Genomic DNA, 19563 nt, shown 5'->3' on the forward strand with positions numbered 1-19563 from the left:
CTGCTGCATCTATGTCAGTGGAGCATGGTCTGTAACTAGAAAATCCACTGTAATGATCGAAAACTGGCAGAAAACAAGTTAATTGCAGGAAGGAGCAGTTAAATGATTGTTGTTGGCAGTTTATTTCTAGTTTCAGTTGTTTTTTTAATCATGTCAATTGTCTGCCTCAATTGTCATCTACTTTGGTTCAATGATTCTCTTTGTTACCCTTAATTACTGATGAACAATCTAATTAAATAAACCTTTCTGTAGCTACAGTTATTTTAACCACCTGTAACCATACATAATTTTTTCCCTTTGTAATGGCCTACTAGTAATTTGTCCACTGAACCATTTACTTTTTGCAAACCGTTCTACTATAACTGCCATTCCTCTTGCAGCAGGAATTCATTATTTTGTTTCACAAAAAGTGACATGTTCAGTCCATCACAGTAATGTGTTTTGTTTCATTTTTTTCTATTATAGTTGTTTGCATAGTGGCGTATCATCTTTTTTTCATCATGTTTGCCTGGGCCTACTGGAAAACAATTTTCACAACTCCAATGAATCCATTAAAAGAGGTAAGTGCTAAAAGATGTTTCATGTTATACTTATTAAATATCTGGTATTCCTTCTGTATTTTAACATGTATGTATATGGTTACTAACCATATACATACATCATACATACAACAGTTATTATAATATTTTAGTTTGGAGCCGGTAATTACAATTTGTTGAATATAGTTCAACATAACTGGAAGTTAAATAAGGAGTCATATACAAAAGTTGTTGACTTTAGGAAATACTATATGATTTAATTATTTTTGTTTAATCCAAATTTGGAAAATGTGTTCTGTATACAAAGTGTATATTGAAGAAAGGAAAGGAATAGGCCTAATTTAATAAAGTACAAGAAAGATCAGAAGCACTCCGCGCAGATGTGCCCTATAGCCTACAGATCGCAAGTTCGAATCCAGGCTATGTCACTGCCGACCGTGACTGGAAACTCCTAGGAGGTGGCGCTCAATTGGCTGAGCGCCGTCCGGGGGAGGGAGGGTTAGGTCGGCCAGGGTGTCCTCGGCTCACTGCACACCAGGGACCGCTGTGGTCTAGCCGGGCGCCTGCGGGCTTGCCTGTAAGCTGCCCTGAGCTGCGTTGTCCTCCGACACTGTAGCTCTGAGGTGGCTGCATGGCAAGTCTGCAGTGTATAAAGATGCGGGCTGCTGACGGCGCACGCTTCGGAGGACAGCATGTGTTCATCCTCACCCCTCCCGAGTCGGCACAGGGGTGGTAGCGGTGAACTGATCCCAAAAATAATTGGACACTAAATTAGGGGAGAAAATAATACAAATAATTGGCGACGACTAAATTTATTTAAAAAAAAAAAAAAAAAAAAAAAAAAAAACACAAGTCTTGACGGTTGTTTCGGTTCGCTTCCGCAACGATACCAGTATAAAAATGCTAGTGTGAACAGGACATGAGAGGACAGCTAAGCTGTTTACCTGAACAGAAAACACTTGAACTTTTATCTCCTAACACTTCCAGTTTCTCCCTCTAGCACCTACACAAACACCATGAACTCCTTCACTTCCCCACCCTGAACAGTGTTACATCTGTTGTTTCAAATACTGTGTTTAATTGTTAATTAGCAGTTTACTAGTAGTACAGCTGTTTAGCTGTTTTGTATTACCCTTCAACCAATTGGATTTATAATATATTTACCTTGTATCTTGATGTCCTCTAGTGGTTCATTCTCAAAACTACACTATGTAAATCCAAAACTGTGCCTAATCTGGGGGAATAGCCTTTTTCATACGGATGTTCTCCGTTCACCACTCTACCACATATATATATATATATATATATATATATATATATATATATATATATATATATATATATATATATATATATATATATATATATATATATATATATATAATAATGTCAGCCCCCATGGTATTTAACAGTCAGACCTGAAGATTGTGTTAAAACATGGCTAGGAAAGGGTCAGCATGCAGATACTAACACCAACTTTAAGGCATATCATATCTTCAGCTAAATTTTCATGAACCTAAATTCAGCTGACTCTGGGGTCTACAGTTAACTCTATATAAATAAAAATCAAACCATCCACAGGGTGCTTTTATAAAGTCTGAAGATATAGTTGCTGATCTCTTTACTATAGGAAGACAAAAATCCTAATCTCCTGACTGTTACATCAAAGACCTTTTGATAAAATGCATCAACGTGAACAATTGAATACAGTATAACTATGTTAATTAAATTACTTATTTTCTGCAGTTTCATCTGTCATATACAGACAGGGAAATATTGGAGAGAGAGGAACGGGGAGAGACCCAGCAAGAGGTTCTCAGGAGGATAGCCAAGGATTTACCCATTTATACAAGGACGATGTCTGGAGGTATTAATGATGGGTGTTTTGTGTGTAATAAACAGTGCTCGGTTATATTGGTTTATACCTAACCATATTTTGTGTTTTTCTATTATAAACAGGGGAGTCTTAACTAAGCATGTGTGTTCCTTATATGGACCAAGTTAGGCTTTTTCATATAAAATTCAATAAAATTTAATCTCCAAGACACAGCTAAATGATTCTCTGTGACATTTAGTAATGGGTGGAAAGCAAACCAAAATGTTTTAAATGTTACAAATACAACAATATAAACTATTTACAATAGTTAACACATGCACTATACCAGAACATGTTGGTTTAAATTACTTTCAATTGAAGAAGGATGTGTCTTGAATGGACTGTGTTTCTAATAAAGTACTGTACATTTGATTTCTTTAGCTATAAGATACTGTGATCGATGTCAGCTTGTGAAGCCAGACCGATGCCATCATTGTTCTGTCTGTGATAAGTATGAAAACGATTTTACTTCTGTTCTTAAATGACACTTGGTGATTCTTGAGGTAACTTTTTTTTTTTTTGTGTGCCTAATTATTTTACCCTTGATTTTTTTTTTTTTCTCCCCATTTGGAATGTCCAATTATTTTCCACACACAGCTAGGAGAACTGATCCCATGACCGAGCCAGCTGCCTCCTTTACGCCCAGGAAATCGAGAGTGGATATCAGCGAGCTACCGGCCTCTGAGCACCTGGCCAGCAGGGTTTGTTGTAGCGCGATGAAGTGAAACGGCCTCTGCTGGTTTTGCCTCCCTAACCCACAGGAGCTTGTCTCCTATATGCCTTCCCACCGATACCGCTGCTCCACGCCTTCCTAGAGAAGGCCAGGGTAGAGAAAGCTACAGTGCTTCTGATAGCTCCTCGGTGGCCCCGAAGGACCTGGTTTTCGACCATGGTGCAACTCCTGCACGGCCAGCCAAGGCAGATCCCCCTGCAGGCGGATCTCCTCTCCCGGGCCCAGGGCGATCTGTGGTACCCGAACCCCCAGCTGATGCAGCTATGGGTCTGGCCCCTTAACGGGAACGCCTGTCAGCTCTAGGGCTGCCATCGCCCTCTGCCACTATTCAGAGGGTGATAGCTCCCTCTATCAGGTCACAATACGTGTATAAGTGGCAGTTATTTCAGGGCATGGCAGTTATTTTACAGTTTCTCCAGAAACTATTAGATGACGGTAGGTCTCCTTCCACATTGAAGGTGTACCTAGCAGCCATATCTGCTTGTCGCACACGCATAGATGGGTTATCGCTTGGAAACCATTTCCTGGCATCCCAATTTCTTAAGGGTGCAAGGAGGCTGCGTCCTCCCAGGACATCTAGCTTACCCTCGTGGTGCCTTGATGTGGTGCTGGAAGCCCTTACAAAAGCCCCATTTGAGCCACTCCACACTATGGAGCTGATACTCATGTCTTTAACGACTGTGTTTTTGCTGGCTATTTCGTCAGCAAAACAGGTGAGTGAGCTGCATGCACTTTCATTGCACCCTTCTTGCACTCGCTTCGCTGGAGACGGTCTAGAGTCTCCATGCGACCAAACTCTGCATTTTTGCTGAAAGTAATATCCCCGTTCCATGTGAACCAATCTGTGGAGTTGATGGCATTCCATCCTCCTCCCTTCTCTGGAGGACCAACGGTTGCACATGCTCTGCCCGGTGCGGGCATTGAGGTGCTATATTGACTGTACAACGGGTGTCAGATGCACTGAACAGTTGTTTGTGTGCTATGGTTCTAGGACTCTGGGTCAGGCATTGTCTAAACAGCGCCTGTCCCGTTGGATAGTGGACGCCATTGCTCTGGCTTATGAATCTGCTGGCCTTTCCCCTCTGGGCCAATTGAAGGCGCATTCTACCAAGGGTATGGTGACATCCTGGGCCCTCTTTCAAGGTGTCCCAGTGTCTGAAATATGTGCTATGCCACGCACTATCATGAGGTTCTACAGACTGAAATGTGCTGCACTTTTTGGAGCTTCGGTCTTGGACTCTATTACACCAGTGGAAGAGACCACTTAGTGTTAGTCTGGATTAGACTGCTGTACTCTTTGAGTACGCTCTCCAGCGTTACCTATGTGGTAAGAGTATCCCGGTACGATATCATACTGTTAAAGACCCTCTGTTCATAGAACAGTGTTAGGACATATGTCTTTCGAACCACACGCTGAGGCGCTGTTCCATGTATATTTTTTACATGTAGACCGATCTTGTTCTGTTGCCGCATGGTCTCCCTTGCGACTGCTTTGGTACACAGTACCTATTAGTTGATGGCTATTTTTCGAATTGAAAGAGAATGTAAGGTTGCAGATGCAACCCCGGTTCTCTGAAAGAGAAAATAGCCATCAAGCAGCGAGGCCCTTGCGGCCTGAAGCAAAAGAGGCTGGGCGTCCTGCGCTCTGCATAGTCATTCAGCACCCGAGGGGCGGGGCGCTGACGTCAGAGCTTCGGAGGCCTAAAGGCAGCTTTTATATTAAGCTCGGCATAATCCTATCACCTGACGGCGATACCCATTAGTTAATGGCTATTTTCTCTTTCAGAGAACCAGGGTTGCATCCGCAATCTTACGTTTTTTCTGTTCACGTGAGACGCAATATATGCCCATCGTTCAAATTGGATCGTTGACGGGGCAGAATCTGGTAAAACAGTCACTTAGCTTCTGATTCTAAAGTCTGGTGGAGTTAAGTGTCTAAATCTTGGTCACGATAATGTAAATGTTGTTTTCTAGCCAAAGTAACACTAAATCTTATGTTGCTCTTATTTTACATTTAGGTTGTATGTAATTGTCACCATTCTTTCTCCCATTTTATATATATGTTTCTTTTTCAGATCCAAGTGTTAGCTTCAGTTGCTGTTTAAAATACGATAGTGCCACATGATTTGAAACAACATCATCTTCTATACCTAATTTTTTTTTTTTTTAAAGTTCTGAAGAAAATTGCACTACCTGGATTTCACAAAAGTAGTTGAGGCATGATCTTATTTAAAAAAAAAAAAAAAAGGGGGGTTTCTGCAGCACAGTGCAGTATGAGGCATGGCGCCTAGAGTACTGGGGAAGTTTTCCAGGGAACCCGCTGTATGATGGTATTGTCTCTCTTTTTTGTGACCAGTGTAACTATAAGCAAATGTACAGTGTGACCAGGCTCTGGAAATGTAGTCTTCTTGATAAATTACAGAGATTGGTCAGCACTGGTGGAGGGAGCGACCTATGTTTGGCATCATCACAGCTCCACAACAAGTAGTGTTCTGCTTTGTCAGCAGAGCTACAGTCTAACAGTTTGCACAACAGTGAATTATGTATTTCCATACATTTTTATTTTTGATCGTCTTTGTAGTCGGGAATGAATAGGATTGCAAACCTAAAAATCCATTATTTTCTGATTTTTAACAACATATTTATTTTGTCCACAGATGTGTTTTAAAGATGGATCATCATTGTCCCTGGTATGTGCTCTGGTATAATTTCAAAAGATATTAGAGTCTGTGCAGAATTATAGTATGTTTTTTATGCATGACTAAGAAACAACTGACAGGGGTGTGCAGAGAACCCATTACTCATACCTGTAATCTTGCTCTTATCCTTAGAAACCCAATACTAGTAGTATATTCAAACTCGGGTCATGTCACCAGAAGTGGGTACAAAAATAAATTGACAAAATAAACCTAATATGAACAAAAAAAAAATAAAAAACCTTTTTCAATAACGTGTGTGTTTTTTAAAGTATATCCTTGGGAAATCTGTTTTTCAAAGTGGATGTATATAGAAATATACTGACAACAGCTCTGCTCTCCTCTCCACCGAAACTGTAATGGAGGACTAGTGTGCTAATGGCTCCTCCTCCTCCTTCCCCCCTTGGATTGGTTCTCAATTCACTAGCAGTCAAAGTGTTTCTATCTCTTGTAATTGTAGAATTGAATTGGCTGTGATTTTAATAAACACAAAACATATTTACCATTTTTTTTTTTCTTCTGTTTGTCTTAAAGGGTGAACAATTGCGTAGGATTCTCCAACTACAAGTTTTTCCTGCTTTTTCTAGCATATTCTCTGCTCTACTGCCTTTTCATTGCTGCTACAGACTTGCAATACTTCATCAAATTCTGGACCGTAAGTTTTTGTATGCAGGGTGTTTGGGTTCAGTTTGTAAGCAAAATGTGTATGTATTTTGTAACTCAACCTTGCTAAAGTTTGTTATACACACATTTAGCAATGTTTTTAATTGTGGAGCAGTAATCTATTCATGTATGTATCTAAAAACTTGGCATGGTATCTATCCAATAACTTTAACTGTTTCCAACCAGGGAAATTTCATTTTTGAAAAGATAGGAAGCATACCAGTTGGGCATATTCCACCAAAAAAATATTACAAATAAGCACATAACTTAATAACTTTTAGTTTGGCTATTCAACACCATTCAATTATAAGTCGTTCCAGTTTTATTTTCATATTCACCAATTGTGTTTTATTGTGCATCTTTATTCATAAACAATACATATTTATTATTTAATTTCTGAGTCCAAAAGTACAACAGACCTGCATCATAAATAAAGTTTTCTATTGGATGAGACTTGTCTATTTCTAAATAATGTATTTCTCAGTGGTTTACAAAATGAAAAATGAAAAATGGTTTATTTTGGGGGGTTGTATTATTTAAAAAAAAAAAAAAAAAATAGTAGTTTTACTGAGCATTGAATGCTGTATTACAAAATAATCCTGGTTTATCTGATATAATTTAATGCCATCTATTTGTAGGGATCAGATTTTACTTTATAAAAGAGATATGCATTATGGCAAATAATTAAATATATTTGTATTTGATTTTGTAATTATATTTTTAATAAATATAAATGTACATATTGTCCAGGCATTCCACTTGAATGTGTCACTTAAAAAGAAGCAGATATATTTAATGTATGAGTCATAGAAAAATAATCAATTAGTTATGATGCAAAGAAGTACAGTCATAAGGCTTTTTGGCAAGAAGCCTCTAACAAATTGCATGTACTTTAAGAAAGAAAGACAACTGTTAAGATAAGTTTGATCTTTAAGTATTTTTTTAATGTATAAAGGTGTAACTGTTTGAATTTTTTTTTTTTTTTTTTTTTTTTTTTTTTGGGGGGGGGGGTACTCTTTCAAAAGGCTGATGGTAATGCACATAGGCGTCTTAAAGAATACTGGGTAGGACTCATGATCCCTAATCACTGCTGACGCACGCTGATACTGTAGGTAATGCTTTAGAGTAGGACAGTAAAATGTTCTTTAGTAAGGCTTGTAATTTCTGTATTGTAGGAATCACAGGTTTAGTGTCTTAGAACATGGTAGATATTTATACAAATTATGGAACTTGGAGATCCTGTAAAAAAAAATATATATATATGCTGAAAACACTATTCAGTGAAAAAATTACAATACAGAATTCACATATGCATCTCCCCTTTTTCAAACATGCTTGTTTGTCCAAAGCTGTACTGAGATCACTGCTTGGGCATCATTGGTTTCATTTTGGGTTATGTAGGCTCCATAATCTCTAGTCCCTCCAAGGTTTAGGTTCCTCCTGGTGTTTACCAAGTTAGACATGCAGACTGCATGTGTACTGTATATGCTTCCCAAAATTGAGATACTAGATTAACATGTAGATGCATATCGTAGTCTTTATCATAAGTCCTTGTCCTTCATATTATCAGTATGTCATTTTTTTTCAGCAGAATTCCTTGTTTACATCTGTTATAAAAAATAAGTACAATCCTTCCCTTCCCGTTCCAACACATTTCTTTTTGAAATACACTTAATGTTTTGCTCCTCTTCTACTTCCCTTCATGTAATTGTTGATTCTTGACTATTTGTTTAGTGAAACCGTAGAAACTTTTTAGTGAATATTTACTGTAAATGTTACCTCTCTTAGAATGAATAATCCATGTGGAAGTACTTGTTATGTATGTATGCTCTTTATAAATGTATGTATTTATTTGCATGTGCTTCCCAGAACGGCCTGCCTGACACCCAAGCCAAATTCCACATCATGTTTCTGTTCTTCTCTGCCGCCATGTTTTCTATAAGCCTGGCCTCATTATTTGGATACCACTGCTGGCTGGTTAGTAAGAACAGATCAACTCTTGGTAAGACTAGTTGTTATTTACTTATATGTGTATGTGTGTGTGTGTATATATATATATATATATATATATATATATATATATATATATATATATATATATATATATATATATATATATATATAACGTATATTATTTTGTGGCCATTGCTTAGAATGCACTGTAAGCTGTTTTATCTTTTATCAGGAAAGAATTTAAGAAGAATTATGTACGTTCAGCTATGTAGTAATCCCTGTTGGAAATAGAATGAAGACAACAATGGACCATATTCATAAAATGTAGTGTGTATTACAAATGTGCTGAATATGAAGCAATTTTTTTTTTTAATAGCATTTGCTAGAACTCGCTGCACTGTAGATATGCAAGTGTCAACCTGCACTGTGTGTTTGTGTTGGTGAATGACCTGTCCTCTGTAAAATATGTTGTCATTCCAGCTCCTTGCAATTTAAAACCATTACCAGTGACAAATCTGTCATTTTTCCTGAGGCCTGACACATTTTCATGTGCTTCTGTTGTGCATAGGCAGTGTGTTAGGGACCACTGGGAGACATTTTACTTAATAGCTTCCTCTCAGACATTAGTTTTTAGATAATCATCACCATTAACAATCTACATAAATCTACATTTATTTGTCACCTTTATATTATCTTTGTCATCTATCTTATTATGCTTGTTGGAGCAATCTGTTGTGCTGTTACTCATGACAACTGTTTTTGTAATTCTTGCTCTTTTTTTCAGAAGCCTTCAGAGCGCCTGCTTTTCGTCACGGAGCAGACAAAAATGGTTTCAGCCTTGGTTTTGGCAAAAACCTTAGGCAGGTGTTTGGTGATGAGAAGAAATATTGGCTTCTGCCTGTTTTCTCAAGGTGAGATTTTATAAAAAGAAAAATAATAAAAAATAATTTTTACTGTTTTCCATTTTGTGTAGTGCACTGTGGCAGGGCAGGCGCTTCTAAAAGTTACTGAGAATGAGTCTGAACTGATACAGGATGATGCAGAGATCAAGAGTAACCTGCTTTGCTAATGTGTTTTAAACATATTAATTTGTTTTAAATCAGTTCCAACTGTAGCTGTCTGTCTTGAGCAAAACTAATAATATTTAACATTACTATGTTGTCACGTGCCGCTGTCTCAGAAAAAAATAAAAAAAAATTACCTTTTCATTTTGAAGCAATGCACTATCCGTAACCTTTTTCGTCTTTGATTGCATCGTTGTATGTAGATTTATTAGGCCTATACATGTATGAAATCTTGGTTGTGATGTAGGTAGTAAGTCAATTAATAATAAATCCATATATAGTGCCTCTAGAAAGTGTACACCCCTTTCAAAGTTTTCACCTTTTGTTGCCTTATAGCCTGTAATTAAAATGCATTTTATATATATTTTTTTTTTTCCCCCATTTGTCTACACACCCTACCCCACAACTTCCTAGTGAAAAAAAGATTCTACAAATTTGTAGAAAATTAAGAAAAAATAAAAACTGAAACAGTTTGGTTGGATAAGTGTCCACCCCCTTGTAATAAGTTCAAAAGAACTCCAGGACAAAGTTGTTGAAAGGCACTGATCAGGGGATGGGTGTAAAAAAAAATATCCGTTAGAGCACAGTCAAGACGATTATTAAGAAGTGGAAGGTGTATGGTACCACCAAGACCCTGCCTCCAAACTGGATGACCGAGCAAGAAGGAGACTGATCAGGGAGGCTACCAGGAGGCCAAAGGCAACTTTGCAAGAGCTACAGGCTTTTATGGCCAAGACTGGTCAAAGTGTGCATGTGACAACAATATCCCAAGCACTCCACAAATCTGGCCTGTATGGTAGGGTGGCAAGAAGGAAGCCATTACTCAAGAATGCCCACCTTGAATCCCATTTGAAGTATGCAAAAAACACTCGGGAGATTCTGTAGCCATGTGGCAAAAGGTTTTGTGGTCTGAAACTTTAATGGAATTTTTTGGCATAAATGCAAAGCGTTATGTTTAGCGCAAACCCAACACAGCGCATCACCCAAAGAACACCATCCCTACTGTGAAGCATGGTAGTGGCGGCATCATGTTATGGGGATGTTTCTCATCGGCAGTGACTGGGGCACTTGTCAGGATAGAAGGGAAAATGAATGGAGCAAAGTACAAGAAAGCTGAAACTGGGACGGAAGTTAACCTTTCAGCATGGCAACGACCCAAAGCACACAGCCAAAGCTTACACCGGAGTGGCTAAGGACCAAAAAGTTAAGTGTCCTTGAGTGACCCAGTCAGAGCCCTGATCTAAATCCAATCAAAGTTGTTGCACAACTTGAAGATTGCTGTCCATCAAGACTCCCCAAGGCACTTGACAGAGCTTAACAGTTTTGTATAGAAGAATGGTCAAATATTGCCAAGTCTAGGTGTGCAAAGTTGGTAGAGACCTATCCCAACAGACTCACAGCTGTAATTGGGTGGGAGTTGAAAGGTCAAGGGAGTACTGTACCAGCAAATCAGGAGTGTGTATTGGTTGTTAAGGGGCAGGACAATGCTGATGTGGCAGTTAAATCCAACAGTTTGATGTAGATGGTTTTTCCTCACCAAAAATTACCTCACAAAATCAGCTTGATTTCCATAAAAACTACAATATATCCTAGTCAGTTTTTTTTTTTTTTTTTTTTTTTTTCTCACTAACTTGCTTGTTTGTAGTTCATGTGCAAGAGAAACCGAAACTAAATCTTCTCTTAGATAGTAAGCACATTGTTTTTATTCGGACGGGATTGAGTACAGGAATTACAATTGAACTAAAAACAAAACAACAAAACCACCTATAAGAACTTCAGAAAGACTGCTGTTCTGTACATAGTTTATCTTCAGTTTTCTTTCAGAACTGTAATACCATAAAATAAAATTAGGGGGAGAAAAAAATACCTTAATGTTTCTTTATTGATAGCGGCGTTTTTTCGAGGGCGGCCTCTATTATAAAGCTGATTATATGACTGCGGCTTCATATGAAATTGAATACAGTATATGTTTTTACAACATGTATAAATATCAAGAAACGAGTGGATATATGCATATACTATTTCATGAAATAAATGTATTATGTACATTTCTTTTCCTTATTATTGATAATAATGAAATGAGTAGCTGTTATTTATAAATATTTATTTTGAGATACATAAATCGAGAGTAGTGTCCATTATTGCTTATAAAGACCTTGAAAATAAACATATATTATGCATTGCAATCACTCAGGTGAAACAATCTTTTAATATTTTTCAACAAAACTTTCAGGAAGTATTATAACGTCCCTCGGGTCCTAGAATAACACATTTTTATACATGTATCTCTAAGCAGAAAACATAATAAAAATTACTTAAAATTGTGTTAAAAAAAAAAAAAAAGCAAAGTTTGTATGGTTTCTGAATTACTTTATAATGTTCCCACAGTGTCCTGAAAAAAGACACCCTTTGCAAGATGCTACTGTAAAATATTGATTTGTAGTGAATTTTTATAGGAAGAGTCCACTACAGACAAGTGTCACGTGGTCCTGGAGGAGCATCCCACAAAAAAATGCATGGTCCTGAAAGGGTTAACTTACCATTGTTTTTTTATAAAATGTGACACATTTTCAGTGTAAACAAGACAAAGGCTAGTGATGGCAGGAATATAAAAATTGGAGAGTGCTATATTTAAATGCCAATGTATTTATGAAACGTGTCTTAAAACATCTGGATTTGTTTGAATTTGTTTTTTGACCATGCTTTATAAAAAGAGGACTTATTGTTCCTTTGTTATTGTGAGGGGATTTATTTATTTATTTTTTAAGCATTTTAACTCGTTAATGATTGGTAATTGCCGTTGGAATTTGCACAATAATCGATGTCAACGTCATCCATTTATTCAGCGCTTGTCAGGCACTTCGGGTCCAATTTATTTTCATGCACGCTGTTTATTTTACGCGCGTTGTTTAAAATATATTTTTTCAGAGTAAAACAGGTTTAAAAGGCATTGAATCGCAAAAGGACACTCCAGCCAAGCCCCACCCCTTGTTCGCTGTATTTTTCACGTACGTCTTTATAGACGTGCATACTGATAAGTCCTCTCCTGATCTCTCGTTTTGTCACCAAACCCTCAATAATGCGATCCAAGTCATTATTTTATTACTATAACATCTCAAAGCTCTGCAAATGTCAGTGATATTCTTTGAGCGCTGGATGCAGAAGCAGTTCTCTCCTTTGTTTATGCCTGTGTTATCTCTGTGGTACAGGGGGGGGGCTATGAGATATGCCCTTTTTTCGATTTCATTTGGCTCCCATCGGTCTCACTAATTGAAAGGTTTTCTCGTTTTTTTCCTGAGAAAAAATGCCTACAGACCTATGCTTTATGTCTCATTGAGGTCCGACATCGGACTGGAAAGGGAAAATTGTAATGTCGGACCTGGTCCGACATAGGACCGCAAACAGTTCAAACAATCTACGAATTCTTTGCTAGCGAACAAACCTTCAAACCTCCTAATACAGCCCTACTCATTATTAATGCTATCCTGATACATTTGGTATTAGAAGTGGGATAGTGCCCCCTAGAGAGACTTGAGCAGGAACTGCATGATTATTTTTTTTTTTTTTAAATAAAGAAATAAAAGATGGACAAACTAGCAGAGGAGTGGGAGTGGGGGCGGGAGTGGGAGCAGAGGCGTCTGCTAGCTGAAGGAGCTTTCATTTGTGGCAATTGCTTATAGTTTGGACACCCCCAAGAGGAGCGGCCATACGAAGACCAGTACTTTATGATACGTACGCGAGGGATGAGGTGAAGTCCCCGGATGAATGTTTCAGCCTTAAAGCTCAAGATCAGCTGGATACCTGTTGCCGCCTCCAGAGCCAGAAGAGGAGGAGTTTCCCCCAACTCCAGAGTCAGCAGGGCAGGTGATAGATTGCGGCCATGTGTGCATTGCCCAAGGGGGAGGGCTGCGGCAGGGCAGAAGCCCTGCTGCTGTAAATAGCGTGTGTGTGGGAATGTAAGGTTGGCAAGGATGGAGTTAAATCTACCCCTGCCAACAATCATAGATGTGGCCATTCCCTAATTATGTAATTGAAGCTAATTGGAGTGGCCACATGTATATAAGGAAGGAGAAATTCCTTGTCTGGTGACGGGAGTTATTGTGAGTCGGTAACTGCGTATGTGCTGTGCATTTTGGAAATTTGGTCAGTGAAGGTGAATGCCCAGCATGACAGCAGTGTTTGTGCTGCTTAAACTGCAGCTTTTCTTGTATCCGAGTCTCATTATTGACGCTCTCCTGCTACATGCACCCTTTATAAAATGTAAATTAAGTAACCAATGTGATATTTGCTCCCAACATTTGAATGCCGCCTCACTATATCTATGTACCATCCAAGACAACTTAAGATCAGCCGGCTGAAATCGGTCCTGCGGGGTTCTAGGACAGAGTTCAGTCGGGAGTTTCTGTCTGGTCTCATTTGCCACCCTCCCAGTAGGGATTACTGTGGTGAATTGAGGCCCAGAATATTACCCCACCCCACCAACGAGGTCGGAAACTCAGTGCAACGAGGATTCAAACCATAAGACTTGTGATTAATCTTAGTCAGCAGTGGCTTTAATCAGTGTGCCACTAGGGACCCACCACCCTTTCACACATTTGAATAATTATAAAAAAGTAGAATTAAATATAATAAACTGACAGAAACAATAACTGCTTTATCTTTTGTGCTGTTTTCTAGCTTGGGTGATGGTTGCTCCTTCCCAACATGTCTTGTAAACCAGGATCCAGAGCAGCCCTCAACTCCTGCTGGTCCCAATACAATGGTCAAAAGGTAAGCGTTGATTTAAGTTGTTTAATGTTATGGTGTAATAGGCGGCAATATTGTATATTAATCAGCTGGTACTCTTATGATCTGCAGTGTGGGAGAGGCCAGTCCTTTCCCTGCCAAACCTTTACGAGAATCTCAAAGCCGTCTGCTCATTAGTGGTCAGTCCTGGACAGAGAGTGATGGTGGGCATGAAGAGGACAAACATGGTAAACAATAATTTCTTTTACTAATATTTTTTGCCATATTTATCAAGCAAACAGTCAGATGCACACAGCTGTGTACAGACAAAGCAAAGTCCTTGGAAAGAGGTGGGTCAGCCATGTTAGACAGGCTGCCATGGATGACTTCTCCGGTTCTCATTTTTTAATTACATTGAAGGACTATTCTGCCCTGTTTGTGAATGCACCATCAATCAAGCATTCAGCATAGCCTGATTTTAACCACAATGAAAACCCCAAAAAACTGTACATGAAGGGAATAATCATCATTGGGCTTTGGCATTTTGCTAGAGCTGTGGTTCTAGCAATATTAGCAAATTTAAGCCTCCCCCACATGTTTTGCTGCTAGTATGTTTGGTCATGTTCAGACAGTGGTTAACTTAATCTTTCTCTTAAATATAAGTTGTTACTTAATAACTGTGTAATAACCTTAACACCAGTGCAAGTAATTATTCCATGTTACTCATGTTACATTATGAAAATGTAAAACGTCAGTGTAGCTAAATAAATAGTTCCACATAGTTTCTCCTCCGAGCCTTTTACTGTATAAGCCTTAGTAAAGAAACATCTGTTTTAGCAAACATGTATTTTAAAGCATGATATCTGGTACTACACTAGATTGAAGACATCTCTGTTTGCAAGACATGTTTTCATATTATCTTGCTGTTCCTGGTTGAGGGAAATTATCCACACCCCTGCAAGGCCATCTTTCCTGTCGGTAACCAACCAGCTGCTTCCCCTAATGTCTGATATCCTTTTCAGCCACTAAAATGCTTTTGACCCCAAAGACACTCCTGGGGTAAAATTATATAGGAAATAAAGCAGTAACAGACTTCCTGAAAGGAAAGGCAAGCAAACAGAACCTTTGTTAACCTAGTTCACATGTGTTTCTTTGCAAACTGCATATTTGAGACCTATATTGTGTTTGATTTATGAAGTTATTTTGTTAGCTACAACCACTTTGAGTTCTACAATGTTAAAACAGTGGTCCCAAATTAGGGTGTGTTCACACTGGGTATGATTTAGAGGGTTTGGCCCACACTGGGTATGGTCAGTACGTTTGATGTGAAGGGTGAACAACAAAGTCCGCTTGGGAAACGAACCACACAGAGTCCACTTAGAGGTGGTATCAGTCCGTTCGGCAAAGGCTGGTTTGCTTGCTAATGTGAACAATTGCTGGACTTTTGCACATAGGAAACAAACTATACAAGGTAACCTGACTCGGAAGTAAACATTTTGCTCATATTCTAGTTCAGGAAACAAGTAGAGCAAAAACAAAATTGTCACAGTTTCAGCCTTAATTTGTTGTCCCGGTCAAACAGTAAAACTGTTACTCGTCCCGGTTTTGCTGTTGTATTTAAAAAAAAAAAAATAATAATAATTTTAAGCACAAAACTGCATCAGTGTGCTCCAGAAGTTAATTGCAGAGTAATGTTTGGTTGTGTTAGCGCCATTCAAAAATAAAATAAACAGTTATATGGATTATTTGTTTAATCACTCTGATTAAGTGTATACCAATTTTTAAATGGTAGTAGCTGATCTATTTTTTAAATTTGGCTTTTTGTACATTTAACACGTGTTGACTACATGAAAATAATGAGTTATGATCTGCAGTAAATTAACCAATGTTTGTTTAATTTTTAAACTAGTATTGTGTTATACTGTCAGTGAATTGAAGAGGAAAAAAAAATGTCCCCATCTTTCACTGTGGAAATTTGGACAGGGAAAGAAACTGAAGCAAGTGCCCAGCATTGCTACTGCAGGAGTGCTTCACGTATCCGCCACTGCCGGAGTGCCCAGTGTTGCCAGCATCGCCACTACCAACATTGCCACTGCTGGAGTGCCCTTCGACGCTGCCAGCGTCACCACTGCTGCAGTGCCATACGACGCTGCCAGCATCGCCACTGCCTGAGTGCCCTGCGCCACCGCCAGCATCACCACTGGGTTAAATGGGCAACCCTTCACAGAAGCCCAGGGATAGTCACAGGGGTTAAATGTGCACCCCCTTATAAAAGCCCAGGTGTTACAAGAGGGGTTAGACGGGCACCCCTATTTCAAGGCCCAAGGCCCAGGACCTCCTGCAGCCAAAGGAGGAGGTGTGGGGACCACCTCCACCACAACCCTGACCAGCCCGCCTGCCAAGCCACACACAAGAATCTGGAGGGAGCAAACCAGACAAAAGATGATGGGGCTAGTGTTTTAAGGGGGGGGTGGCTGATTGTGGCCATGTGTGCATTGCACAAGGGGGAGGCATGTTTCAGGGCAGAAGCCAAAAACCTGTATCCTGTCCCAAAACCACAAAAGAGGTCACCAGGATTCAGACATGGAATATGCATGTAGCAGGTTATAAGTCCTGCTGCTGTAAATAGGGGGGATGGGGGTTGGGGAATGTAAGGTTGGCAGGTATGGGGTTAAATCTATCCCTGCCGGCAATCACAGGTGTGGCCATTCCCCAATTAGGTAATTGAGTGCTAACTGGGGAGTGGCCACATGTATATAAGGGAGAAGAAATCCTTTGTCTGGTGAAGGGAGTTTGAGTTTTGACCTGTGACCTTTATTGTACTCAAATTAACTACACAGTTCATAGGAGTTGTCCACTTTCTAGACTAAACAAATCAAATTGCTACTTTTGATGTGTGAATGCAGCATTTTTATCTAAAAGCCTTATCTGACAAAAGCAGTGTTTGGTCCTGATTTACTTTCTGCAGAATAAGGCTCAAAGGAACAAAAGGTGGTTATTTTTTGAAGGAACCCTTTTAAGTTTTGCAGTTTTAGGTACTTTTTTTAAAAGTGACATAGTAGTCTGAGGACTTAGGGTCAGGAGAGATCATTCAGAATGCATTTTCCAGTTCATTTACTGGAATACTAAGTGATCCTGGGTAAATCATGTAACCTTCAGGTGTTTCAGTAAAGAGTTATGGAATATCATATTGATCAAAGTTACGGTGCACCTCATAATTTCTGAGAAACTGACTACATAAAGTCCTCAGGATTTAAAATATTAATTTCTCTTTGTACTTTCATTAATAGGTACAAGCAACCCAGCAATGATGATCGAAAATGAAACCTAGCTCAAACAAGCAAATGCCTAAATCTGGAAATTGAAGGTTAGAAACTTGATTTATTATTTAATCTATCTGCTGTTGGCAATGCGTCAGAATTATACTGTCAATATTCTTCTTTTTTTTTCCTTTTATTTATTATTTGATTTATAAAAAAATAGTACTTTGTTAGATAGGCAGTCTCAGTGCAGTGCAATTTGAAATGTCAAATCTGGAAACGCCTGTATTCGCTTGCTATTTGGCAAAGTTTGTTATAAAATAGTCTGCACTGTAAATGTTTATCATGTTGCCATTTACTTCCCATCTCTGCATAATTGTGTGCCATTTGCAAGTGTTTGCAACATAAAATACATTAAGCTGAAGGTAAAACTACAACAACAAAAAAGAACTAACAAAATAAAATTAATCCAAAGGAATCTGTATAACTTTCTGTTGCTTTGCACTTTCTGTAGACTCTTGTGTTTTTTCTTTTATTATTTTTCTTTTGCAAGTAAGACATTTTTGATTCCAAACCATACACATGATAATCCGAATGTGTGTTCTCAAACACCGAAAACAATTCAACCAGCCACTATTGCTACTAAAATGCAGCCGTGCCCGAATAATATCACAGTGGAAGAACACTCAATTGAAATCACGAATGCGTACAAGTGGATGATCATTTTGAAAATAAAACTGTAAACGTGGAGCTGCTAAGCAAAAATGAAATATTTATGTACAGTGGTTTAGAGAGAATAATATAATACCATAAATAAGTTTTAAAATCAAGATCCTTATTCTTTTACTTTTGTGTTTTTTGCATTTCTGAGTCGTCCTGCTTACCCCCTATTTGTATCCCTGGTTGAAAACCCCAGCTCTAGCTGTATTAGGTGCATGGCCAGACCCCTGTTTCCCTTTCAAGTATGAAATGTAACCATTACTGAATGGGTATTTACCTCCTAAAGACCTGAAACCTGAATAGTATATAGCAAAGCTACTAGCAGAGCCTCTGACCCCGGGGGCATAAAGTGACAGCGCTTGCAGACCTGAGTGCCATTTTTCCTTTCAACAACTGACATGACAGGAAGAGCCTTTGAGAGAAGTACTTGTTGCTTATGACTCTATAATATTCTGAAATAGAAATGTAAAGGTCGCTGCATCCATGATTGCAGCAGGCTTGAAGGAAAAATTACACTGAGGTCTGTGAGCGCAGTCCTTTTATGTTCTCCGGGGTGGGTGGGGGGGCTGGTCATGACTGCGAGCAGCTTTGATCTATCTTATTCAGGTTTTGGGTCTTTAGGACATAAATACCCATTTGGTAATGTTTACATTTCTATTTCAGGGAACCGGGGTTATGATAATAACCTAACGTTTTGCAATACCTATATCTCAATCAATCAAGCAATCTTTATTTTATATAGCGCCTTTCATAGTGGACAGCCATCACAAAAAGTTATAAAATAGTCAATTTAGAATAAAAACATTAGCATATTAAGTGACAAAATAAGCTAAATAATGAATTCATAAATAAATAAATAGAAATTAAAAATATATAAAAAAAATAAGTGGAACATCATGCAGAAATAAAGGGTATGTGTAGAACTGCCAAAGGTATAAAAGAGTGATCTACCTGCAAACATTAAAATGTCCTGCAACAGAGATTATTCAGTTCAGGACAATAAATAAGGGCAATCCAAGGAACAATGTTAAAGATGTTCAGCAGATATAACTGCTTGTTGTCTCTACCAAATGAAACAGGTCATTTTATTCTGGTACTGTAAACAAGTGTCATTCAGTTTCATGATTACAAATATTAGAACAAAATAATCCTCGGTGTCAGTCAATGTTTTAAGAGACCACAGTTGGGTTCATTTGGCTTATTTTGGATAATTTGAATGAAATTGTTAGTGGAGGTATCACTAGAGAGAACCTTTGAAATGCTATGATGTTTTTCTTGCAATATAGGTTGTTAAACTTATCTTTAACCACAAGGTTTTTCCAGTCTTTGCCAAC

At 38.5% G+C, this 19563-nt stretch overlaps 1 protein-coding gene across 2 annotated transcripts in view; it reads left to right on the plus strand.

Annotated features, from left to right (window-relative positions):
- Positions 1 to 19563, plus strand: part of zdhhc2 (zinc finger DHHC-type palmitoyltransferase 2) — a 42541-nt gene that overhangs the window by 19361 nt on the left and 3617 nt on the right. The window contains exons 3-12 of one of the 2 annotated variants that reach the window (XM_041225419.1): positions 466 to 560; positions 2286 to 2406; positions 2797 to 2866; positions 5806 to 5838; positions 6379 to 6499; positions 8377 to 8509; positions 9245 to 9371; positions 14202 to 14294; positions 14382 to 14497; positions 17540 to 17616. In XM_041225419.1, coding sequence (XP_041081353.1) covers positions 466 to 560; positions 2286 to 2406; positions 2797 to 2866; positions 5806 to 5838; positions 6379 to 6499; positions 8377 to 8509; positions 9245 to 9371; positions 14202 to 14294; positions 14382 to 14497; positions 17540 to 17580 — 950 coding nt within the window. In that variant the 3' untranslated portion in view covers positions 17581 to 17616. The remainder of the gene's footprint in view (positions 1 to 465; positions 561 to 2285; positions 2407 to 2796; positions 2867 to 5805; positions 5839 to 6378; positions 6500 to 8376; positions 8510 to 9244; positions 9372 to 14201; positions 14295 to 14381; positions 14498 to 17539; positions 17617 to 19563) is intronic. The other variant, XM_041225429.1, reaches the window with a different exon arrangement.

The sequence above is a fragment of the Polyodon spathula genome, chromosome 2 (assembly GCF_017654505.1).
Source record: "Polyodon spathula isolate WHYD16114869_AA chromosome 2, ASM1765450v1, whole genome shotgun sequence".
NCBI lineage: Eukaryota > Metazoa > Chordata > Actinopteri > Acipenseriformes > Polyodontidae > Polyodon > Polyodon spathula.